Below are 11,331 nucleotides of genomic sequence, written 5' to 3' on the forward strand. Positions count from 1 at the left end.
GGGTTGGAGGGTTTGAGCTACAGGAAGAGGCTGAATAGACTGGAGCTATTTTCTCTGGAGCTTTGGAGGTTGAGGGGTGACATAAAAGACATTTATAAAATCATGAGGGACATGGGTAGGGTAAATAGGCAAGGTCTTCTCCCTTGGGGTTCGGGGAGTCCAAAATTAGAGGGCATAGGTTTAAGGTTAATGGCAAATGGAGTTTAATATAGATAAGTGTGAGGTCTTACATTTTGTATAGTCAAATCAAGGTAGGAATTTCATGGTGAATGGCAGGACGTTAAAGAGTGTAGTGGAACAGAGGGATCTTGGAGTACATGTTCACAGTTCTCTGAAAGTGGAGTCACAGGTAGAAACGTTTGGCACACTGGCCTTCATCAGTCATGGCATTCAGTATAAAATACCGAATTAGAGCCGAGATAAGCACCAAATAATAACACATACCAACAAACACCAAATCTGTTTCATATGCAGTATTTCAAACCAAGAGATGTAAGGGTGCAGGTTCATAGCTCCTAGAAAGTGGAGTCATGGGTAGACAGGGCAGTGAAGAAGACTTTCGGCATGCTTGTTTTCATCAGTCGGAGCACTGAGTACAGGAGTTGGGATGAATTGTTGCAGCTGTCACAGATTCCACACAACACAAGACGTGACCCTGCCCTCCCCTGACTGACTGTCACTTTGCATATCAGGGGGAGACACCCTTTTAATTGTGATGATCAGGAAACAGGCCATCCTTCAAAAAAATGGATTTGTTCACAAATATTGTGACAGAGGAAGGAAGTTGCAGTCTGGGTGAAGATCAATCTTCATTCAGAGAGAGAGAGAGAGGAAGAGCAGCAGCAGATTCAGAAGTTCAGGGTCCAACTTCTGAAAAGACCTTGTCTGATTTGCAGTTGTTCCTGGGCTTGTAATATCGTACTGCAGCATATTGTAGATCTTCAGTAAGAGTGTCAATACTGCACTAAAGATATCCGTTCAGCAACTTGAGTCCATGTGAACTCTTCGTGGAGGTATGCAGTCTGCCCCATAACCCTGTCGGTTTACAGTTACATATAGATCGACACAAAGATCTTTGGGATTGAGAGGAAAGAATGTTCCACAGTAGCTAGAATTACGTTCAGATTTTCTATCATGGACTGACTGTGATGACCCTTGCAATCACTTCACTGGAATATTACAAGAGAAGAATTTGGCGGCAGAAATCTCAGACCAAACATCACATCAAAGTCTGACAGTCACTTGATTCACGAGGACGTGGATATTGATGGCCGTGAAAACAAAGGGGAAAAGGCCTGTCTGCTTAGTTAGGTTTTAAACGTAAGTGTGACTGGAAACTCAGAGTCTCGCATACCCTCACACCAGAGTAGGGACTGGAACAAGCTTTACAGACTGAATGAGTGTTCCAATTATCAGAGGGTTCACCAGAAACACCACACACATGCTGTAAGCGTGAGTGAGCTTTCAACTGATTGTTATGGTCTGAGACAGACGAGGGCACCTGCACCATGGAGAAACCGTGGAAATGTGGGGAGTGTGGGAATGGTTTCCCTTCGCCATCTACACTGGAGATTCATCGGCGTTTGCACACCGGGCAGCGGCTGTTCGCCAGCACTCAGTGCAGGAAAGGCTTCACTCAGTTACACCACCTCCTGGCCCACCAGTGGGTCCACATCAGCAAGAACCCGTTCATCTGCCCCGTGTGTGGGCAGGGCTACACTTAGTCACACCACCTACTGCCGCACCAGCGGATGCACACCGGGGAGAAACCGTTTTCCTGCTCTGTGCACGGGAAGGGCTACACCCAGTCGTATCACCTGCTGCTCAGCTTCCGCTACCACACTGAGGAGAGGCCGTTCACCTGTCCCGTGTGGAGCAATGACTTCTGTGATTCCTCCACCCTGCGTAAACACCAGCGCATCCACACCAAGGAGCGGCCGTTCACCTGTCCAGTGTATGGAAAGGGCTTCACCCAGTCGTGCAACTTGTGGAGACACCAGCAACTTCATAAGTTAGATGGCGCAGGGATTCGGGTTGGACTCTGCTGTTACCGCTGCTGAGAGTGTCATCTTGAACCCTGTTTAGTGGGTGAAGTGGGAGGGGCAAGGGGTTCCTTTATGCTGAATGGCCGCTCTCTCACCCACTTTACTTCCAGTGGGGGCTGATGCTCTCTGAGCCTGGGATTGCACCTTCCCTACGGAAACAGTCCACAGAAGCGGCTGAAGTGCAGGGAAATCTGAAATAGATACATTTGTCTCTGTCCCATTGAGTCTCCACCACAGTCAATCCAATTGGGCTCTGTCAGTGTTTATGCTCCACCTGAGCCTCCACCCACCCCTTCATCACCATACAGGTATCCCCTGCTTTTGGAAAGTTGACTTTACCCCCTACCCCCTCCCCGCCCAAGCCTGTGCCAATTCTTAATCCTAACTTAGACCTGCTATTTATTGCCGATGCGTGGTTTCTGTCCCTATATTCACCTCCCCTTCATGTGTCTGTCCAGATACACCTTAAGTGTTGCTAAGGTGCCTCTTTCCACTTCGTCCACTGGCAGTGCATTCCAGGCGTCCACCATCCAACTGGGTGAAAAATCTTCCCTTTCAATTCTCCCCCTGACTGTCCCCCTCTCGCCTTGAACTTGTGCCCTCTTGTAGTTGACTTTTCCACCCTGTGGGTGGGGTGGGGGAAGCCTCTGACTATCTAACAGACTATCTGGCCCAACCCCAAACATCCAAAGAATAATCCACACAGACCCATTTCCCTACCCCTATTACTCGACATTTACCCCTGACTAATGTACCTAACATTCACATTCCTGAACACTGTGGGGCAATTTAAGCACGGACAATCCAACTTAACCTGCCAATCCCTGGGCATTGGGGTAATTTAGCATAGCCACTCCACCCGAATCCACACATTTGGATTGTGAGAGGAATCCGGAGGAAACCCATATCGACACAGGGAGAATGTGCAAACTCCACACAGACAGTGACCTGGGACTGAAATCGAACCAGTTTCCCTGGTGCTGTGAGGCATCAGTGCTAATGATTGAGCCACCATGCCACCCCCGTCCAGTCAATCTGTGTGTCTCATCATTTTGTTGAGGTTATCTCTCTGCCCCATCTTCACAGTGAAAATAATCCAGGTTTATCCCATTCTCTGCTCATAATGAGACCTCCAGACCAGGCAGTGTCCTAGTGAACCTTCTCTATACCCTCTCGCAGAGCATCCATGTCCTTCTGGGAGTGTAGGGACCAGAACTGCACGCAATATTCTGAATGTGGCCGGAATAAATAGCTGTAACATAACTCGTCAACTCTTAGACTCAAGGCAAACGTGCTGTGTGCCTTCTTGATCACGTTACCCGCCTGTATTGCCAATTTTGGAGATCTATATGGCCAGATCCCTCTGTATGCGAGTGCTTCTATGTGGTCTGAAATTTATCGTTCAATTATTGTATTTCCTATGTATCTGTACCCAGCTTCACTTTAATTGTGTTCACCTCTTTATCTCTTTTCCCCCATTCTCACCCCTCCACACATCAGCATATGATAAGATTATAGGAGCAGAAATTATGCCATTCAGCCCATTGAGTCTGCTCCATCATTCAATCATGGCTGATAAGTTTCTCAACCCCATTCTCCCCATAACCTTTGATCCTCTTGATACTCAAGAAACTAGTTATCCCCAGCTTAAATGTATTCAACGATCTGGCCTTCACAGCCTTCTGGGGCAGTGAATTCCATAGATACACCACTGTCTGTCTGAAGAAGTTTTCCTTATCTCCGTTCCAATAGGTCTTCCCTTTACTTGAAGGCTGAGCCCTCGGGTCCTCGTTTCTCCTACCTATGGAAACATTTTCCCAACATCCACTCTGTCTAAGCTGTTCAGTATGCTGTAGGTTTCAATTTGTTCCCTTGTCATCTTCTAAACTCCATTGAGTATAGACCCAGAGTCCTCAAATGTTCTTCATATGTTAAGCTTTTCAATCCTGGGACCTTTCTCATCAACCTCCTCTGAACATGTTCCAGGGCCAGTACATCCTTCCTGAGATATGGAGACCAAACTGTGTACAGTACTCCAATTGTGGCCTGACTGGAACCTGAAAGATCCTCAGAAGTACATCCCTGCTTTTATATTCAAGTCCTGTCAAAATAAATGCCATTGTTGCATTTGCCTTCCTCACTACTGACTCAGCCTGTAAGTTTACCTTGAGAGAATCCTGTGCTAGAAGTCCCAAGTCTCTTTGCTCTTCGGATTTCTGGATTTTCTCCCCATAATCCTTCTGTTCCAGGGTAGCAGCAGAGACTTCCAGACACACTGATTTGTATTCCTGGATATCCAGGGATCTCAAGAACTGCCAGTATCTCAGGAGGAATCGTTATTCTGGGAGGAGGCAGAGAGGAGAGTGGTGTGCACCTGTAAACTCCAGAGCTTCGCAAACTTCACGAGTCAACAATAACTCTTTCTGGACCAAGAAACGAAAGGGCCGACGAGAAACTGTGACACCACAGGAAGTAAATTAGGCCATTCAGCCCATTGAGTCTGCTCCACCATTCACTCATTCTTGAGTATCAAGGGGCTCAAAGGTTACAGGGAGAATGGGGTTAAGAAAAATATCAACCATGACTGAATGGCAGAGCAGATTCAATACGATAAATGGCTTAATTTCTGCTAATGAACATCCATGGGAAGAAGGAGGCAACACAATAAGTTGTTTCTTGGGACAGGCAAGATAATGTTGTTTAATAATGGTGTGACAAAAGAACAATTAATTCTGCCTGCAGAAGGAAAGCCCTGACATAGAGGGGTTAATTGCATGGCAGGCTGTTTCAAACAGGCAGCTAACCCTCAAGGATAAGAAGGTAAGCTGCAGACCTGAGGTCTCCAGCAATGTGAGGTGATGTTAGAGTCTTAAAAACAAAAGTCACACCACAGATTGGAAATTGAGGAAACGCCACCAAACTTCAACTCCAGAATGATGCAGCCGCAGCAGTACTCAGAAGAATAATACTGCATCAAACCCCTGGAACTTCCAGAGATGGGCACCGTCGGTGGAAAACCAGTTAACTTCAGACATCAACTGGGTGATAGCCACGTTTGGGGAGTGAAGCTGAATGAACTTGAGAGGTTTTATTTGTGGTTGCGACGTGCAATAAAGTGCAAATCATTGTTTCAGCAGTTGATTGTCTGTGCGGTTTCTGAGTCAGGAGCCACATTAAGGTGATTCACCCACAACCACAACAAGAGGCTTGGATTAATATTGACTCCATTGCATTCAAGAGAATGTCATCAATACTGTTACAAAGCGAAGGCTGAACCCCCCCCCCCCCCCCACCTCACCAAGATCTCAAACTGAAACGTCCAAAGAGTGGCACGTTGCCCTTTAATCTGTAAAGTCAGTGTGATAAGTGGTGTAACCTGCTGTAGTGTTAAAAGTAAATCCCTGACACTTTACAACCGACAATCAGCAATTTATTTCACCAACTCTCACGGTGAACAAATGAACAAAACTACTAACAAACTGAAGAAATCCTTCCTAACTACTGAGTATTCTGGAATAAATCAAGATTCTTCTGGTATGCTTTTCCAATCAATACATGTCCCACTCAGATGACACAAAATAGAATTTAATCTCTCAGATTACAACCAGGTTATGTGTCTTCCGGAATATTCTGCGCCATTTTCTGTCTGGGATGCCTCCTCCGATTCCTCCGTCAGGAATGTCCTTCTCTGTTTTTCTAAATGATGCTTTATCTAATACACAGATGACTGAGACCGCCAATTCTTTATGATAGGATTGGTCCTGTTGTCAAAACTTTAGGATTTAAATTTAATAAATTTCTGGTAGCCAATGGGGCTGATTTAAATTGATTGGTGAAATTGAAAACCTGTTTTCTTGTCCTGCTAACTGTACAGCCTTTTGTTACAAATGTTTCAGTTCAAGTGCTTTTTGTTGTGATCATGTTCCTCCTTTAAGAAGATTACGTTGTTGGTTTATTTTCAGGAGGGGTTGTAAAAGGCTTCCCATTCATCTAGGATTAAGGTTTTCACTAATGGTTAACAGATACTGGCTAAGGCAACAATCCGGGAAAAGGGTTTGACATTTTATTTTTCTAAAACGCTTCTACAATGAAAGGGCAGTTGTCCTATTCTTTTCCCCTGGTTTTGGTTTTGGCAAGCAGTCTGTCTAAAGCTGCTGCAGAAAGACATGTTTTCTGATTCAACAGATGTTTCTGGCTGACTCTAAAGCTTCAGGGAAAATAGTACCAGCGTATTCAGCCTCTCACTGTAGCTCAAACCTTGCAACCCTGGCAACAACCTTCCAAACCTTTTCTGAACCCTTTCAAGTATCATAATGTCTTAAAAAGACGTCTACTTTGCTCGACTAATGTGGGAGAATTTACTACATGACGCGTTGTGTCTGAAAGAGCCCTCCCCTGTGCTATGACAGAGCTGCAGTGACTTTCAAAAGCCTGACAAATGCTGTTATCAGTCAAAGATTCATTGGGAGAAGCTTCTCAATCACATCTGTAAATGGAGAAAGTGTTTTTAATAATGAGACATGAATAAAGGCTGCATTAATCTTTTGTTCTGAAGATTTACTCATACATCTCAAAACAGAGCATATGAACCCGGTCAAAAGAAGTCTACGGGAATATAAGACACCACTGCCTATTTGCCGACCAGGACCGACTTTACACAGAAAACATGGACATTTTAAATGAATGGGGTGCCATTCGTTTTAAGATCAGGTGAACCTAAGAGGCACAGCATTGGCTTAGAAAGGAGAGATCCTTGACACACACACAGCCAAAATCATCACTGCCATTATTATCAAATTAGAATTTAGGCTGGATAGGCTGGGATGTTTTTCCACTGGAGCAGAGGAAGTTGAGAGGCAATATTTTCAAACCATGAGGGGTAGAGTTGGCTAAATGGTAGCTGTCTCTTCCCTTGAGGAAGGATTTCAAGAGCAAGGACGCGTTTTATGGTGAGAGGAGAAAGATGGAAGAAAAGATGTGGGGCAAAATATTTACAGAGTGTAGTTCGCCTGGGGAAACAGCTGCCAGTGGAAGTGGTTGAAGCAGGTACATTAACAACATTGAAAAGGCGTTTCAAAAATACATGGGTAGGAAAGCTTTAGAAAGATATGGGCCAAGTGCAGGGAAATGAGGTTAGTGTTGACAAACATTTTGGTCAGCATGGACCAGTTTGGGCTGAAGGGCCTGTCTCTGTGCTATAGTACTCTATGACTGGAATCTCTTTGTAACTCTGACAGTGTTGAGTTTCCACATGAACCAGGATAAAGTGAGGACTGCAAATGCTGGAGATCAGAGTTGAGAGTGTGGTGCTGGAAAAGCACAGCAGGTCAGGCAGCACCCGAGGCGCAGGAGAATCGATGTTTGAGGCATAAGGACATCCAGATGAATATCTCACTAAATCATGCTGAATAAAGTCTGATCTCATTCGTCATCTCTGATGTGGAGGTGCTGGGGGGGGGGGGGGGGGGGGGGGGGACAGGTCAGAAGTCACACAACACCAGGTGAGAATCCCAATAGATTGATTTGAACTCATGAGCTTTCGAAGCACTGTTCCTTCATCAGGTGAAGTGATGAAGGAGCAGCACTGATGAAGGAGCAATGCTCCCAAAGCTTGGGATTTCAAATAAACCTGTTGGACTGAAACCTGGTGTTGTGTGACTTCTGACTTCAACTTCTTCAACTGCGCATTCATGTGAACTTGATGGGATACTTTATCCAACTCGGCGTAGTTAAATCATATCGCTTGGAGGGTTTCATTTGAAACCTTCCAGGAGGTGAATTCAACAAGATTGAATTATTCAAAGTTACTAAATTCGAAACTTACATCAGGACCGGTAGTCATAGAGAGGTACAGCACGGAAACAGATCCTTCAGTCCAACTCGTCCACGCGGACCAGATATTCTTAATTAATCTAGTCCCATTTGCCAGCACTTGGCCCAAATCCCTCTAACCCTTTCTATTCATGTCCCCAACCAAATGTCTTTTAAATTCTGTAATTCTACCAGTCTCCTCCACTTCCTCTGGCAGCTTATTCCATGCACGCACCACTCTGCATGAAAAGTTTTCCCTTTCGGTCCCTTTTAAATCCTTCCCCTCTCACTCTAAACCTATGCCCTCTAGTTCTAACAACATACTGATAAATCATTTCTGATGGAGATGTCAACGTTTCGGGTAGAACCCTTCTTCAGTCCTGAGAGATAATACCTGAAATGCTGACTTCTCCACCTGCTGGTGCTGCCTGCCTTATTGTGCCCAGCCTCCTGTTTGTCTATTTTAGATTACAGCATCTGCAGTTTTTTATTTTGTCTCTAATAAATGGTGGAGCAGATTCGATGGGTCAAAATATCCTAACTTCTGCTCCAATGGTCTTGCAGTCGTAGGTTTGTGCGGGTCTTGGGCTCAATGAGCAGCAGCGCCCACTGGAAGCAAGGTTCATAGAAACATAGAGGCACTACAGTGTGGAAACGGGCCCTTCTGCCCAACAAGTTCAGAGCGACCCTTCGAAGAGTAACTCACCCAGACACATTTTCCTACCCTATCACTCTGCACTTACCCCTAACTAATGCACCACACCTACACATATTTGAACACTATGGGACTATTTAGCTTGGCCAATTCGCCCAAACATGCGCACGTTTGCACTTTGGGAAGACACTGCAACACGCAGAGGAAACCCACGCAGACACAGCGGGGAATTACATGCAAACGCCACACAGACAGTCACCCTGAGGATGGAATTAAATCTGGGTCCCTGGCGCTATGAGGCAGCAGTGCTAACCACTGATCCACCACCCTCCCTTCCCCCCCCCCCACTCCCCCAGTAGAAAACAAAAAAGCCTACCAACTCTCCCACTCCCCCCACTGTCAGAAAGGGCAGGAGGATCAGTCCTGGGGGTGACCCTCAGCAGCGTTACCGGCAGAATCTGATTGTTAGGAGCATTGGTGCTTCCGCTGGTGCTTGTTCAAGCTGCAGGACATTGTGAACCTCTGCCCACACTTGGGGCAGGCAAACGGCCTCTCCCCAGTGTGGACCCGCTGTTGCGTCAGTAGAGTGGAGGAGACAGCAAAGCCCTTCCCGCACTCGAGGCAGGCAAACGGCCTCTCCCCAGTGTGGACCCGCTGGTGCGTCAGTAGAGTGGAGGAGACAGCAAAGCCCTTCCCGCACACAGAGCAGCTGTAGGGCCTTTCCCCAGTGTGGACCCGCTGGTGCTTCAACAGGTCGGAAGAGCGTGTAAAGCACTTCCCGCAGACAGAGCAGGTGAATGGCCTGTCGCCGGTGTGGACCCGCTGGTGAGCCAGCAGGTCAGAGGAATCGCTGAAGGCCTTCCCACATTTGGGGCAGGGGAAGGGCTTCTCACCGGTGTAGACCCGCCGGTGAACCACGAGGTGGGAGGAGCGAGTGAACACATTCCCACAATCGGGGCAGCGGAAGGGCCTCTCCCCTGTGTGCAGCCGCTGGTGCCTGATCAGGGCGGAGGAATCGCTGAAGGCCTTCCCACACTTGAGGCAGCTGAAGGGCCACGCCCCTGTGTGAACCTGCAAGTGCCTCAGCCGGGCGGAGGAATCGCTGAAGCTCTTCCTGCACTTCGGGCAGCTGAAGGGCCTCTCCCCAGTGTGCACCCGCCGGTGCCTCAGCAGGGCGGAGGAATCACTGAAGGCCTTCCTGCACTTAGGACAGGAGAATGGCTTCTCCCGGGTGTGACTGCGCCGATGTGTCTCCAGGGCAGACGGGACACGGAAGCCTTTCCCGCAGTCGCCACACTTCCATGGTTTCTCCATGGCCGAAGCTACAGTTGCACACAAACGCGTGTATGTCCCCTCCCTGCCTCGAATTCCTCTTTCCAGGCCAGATAACTGTTTCAGGCTCCACACTCAGTGCGTTGCTGCAACAGTAGGGTCTCTCTTCCAGTCCCACTGATGCTGAAAATGTACTGAAACAGGAACCAATTGGATCATAGTTGAAAATTGTTGCAGTCCCGGTGGATTGAGTGACTCACAAATGCTGGAGAATCAGAGTAGAAAACTGCAGGTCAGGCAGCATCTGAGGAGCAGGAGAGTCAATGGTTCAGGCATCAGCCCTTCATGTGTTGATTTTGAAACTTCATCTTCAGATCAAATAGTCTGAAAAGAGATTACAAAAGTCAACACTGTCAGTCCAGTGTAGAAATTCAGAACATGCAATTCTACTTTCTGCAGAACATTCTTTTGTTTTATTATTCCACAAAACTGAAAGCACCATCCCTCTCTCTCTCTCTCCCCCTCTGTTCTCACTCCATTCTAATTCTCCTGAAATTGCTGATTCAGGATCTGACAGGGACAGAAGAGCAAAACAGTCACAACTGACATCTCTCTGAATTTTGGATATCTGCACCTGAAAATTAATATCTTCCACGACATTGGGATACTGTTGAGAGTGAGCAGGTCTGATTTTTGGAAGCAAAAATATAGTGTGTAAATTCAGGATGAACCGGCAATGTAGCTTCTTGGCAACCAATCAGACACAAAATGGTAAACGTGCCCCCACAGGGGAGTTTTAGAATGAGACATCAAGGCTATGACACCAGAGAGAAATTGAACAGACTGGCATGGCAAACCAGAGTCATCTAGATATACAGCACAGAAACAGGTCCTTTGGTCCAATGGTCTATGCTGACCAGATATCCTCACTGAATCTGGTCTCATTTGCCAGCATTTGGCCCATATCCCTCTAAACCCTTCCTATTCATAAACCTATCCAGATGCCTTTTAAATGTGTCATAATTATACCAGCATCTACTACTTCCTCTGGCAGCTCTTTCCTTACACGCGCCATCTTCTGCATGAATTGCCCCTTCGGTTCCTTTTAAATTCCTCGCCCCCTCCCCGGGCCACCTCACCCTCAATCTTTTACTCTATAGTTCTACACTCCCAGAGAAAAGACCTTGTCTATTTACCCTATCCATTCCTCTCTTGATTTTATAAACAATGGAAGCATCAACGGCTCAGGGCGGGGATGGGGAGGGTGGGGGGGGGGTGGGGGGGTGGGGAGGCGGGGGAAGTATGCTGAATGTGCTGGAGCCAACGCGTAAGAAGAGGACACAAAACCTTGAAGCTGCAATGAGGAACACTGCATGTGCTGTACTTGTACCTGTTGATTTTATTTGTGGGAATCAAGTGCATTTTAAAAATAAAAACAAACAAGATATCTATCCCTCCCCTTTCCCAATCTCCTAATGCTGTCCTGGACACAGAGTGAGAGAATTGGGAGCAGGAGTTGGCCATTTGAGCCTGCACCAACATTGAACA

At 46.8% G+C, this 11,331-nt stretch overlaps 1 protein-coding gene across 1 annotated transcript; it reads right to left on the reverse strand.

Moving 5' to 3' along the window:
* Positions 1-8,976: 8,976 nt before the first annotated feature.
* On the reverse strand, positions 8,977-9,825 carry LOC148142897 (uncharacterized). The gene has a single exon (XM_087975759.1). It carries the CDS (start codon positions 9,823-9,825, stop codon positions 8,977-8,979), a length of 849 nt encoding a protein of 282 aa, XP_087831885.1.
* Between the last annotated feature and the right edge of the window lie 1,506 nt (positions 9,826-11,331).

The sequence above is a fragment of the Chiloscyllium plagiosum genome, unplaced genomic scaffold (genome assembly GCF_037043375.1).
Source record: "Chiloscyllium plagiosum isolate Xiang-an unplaced genomic scaffold, Cpla_swu_hap1 HiC_scaffold_27, whole genome shotgun sequence".
NCBI classification, from domain to species: Eukaryota; Metazoa; Chordata; class Chondrichthyes; order Orectolobiformes; family Hemiscylliidae; genus Chiloscyllium; species Chiloscyllium plagiosum.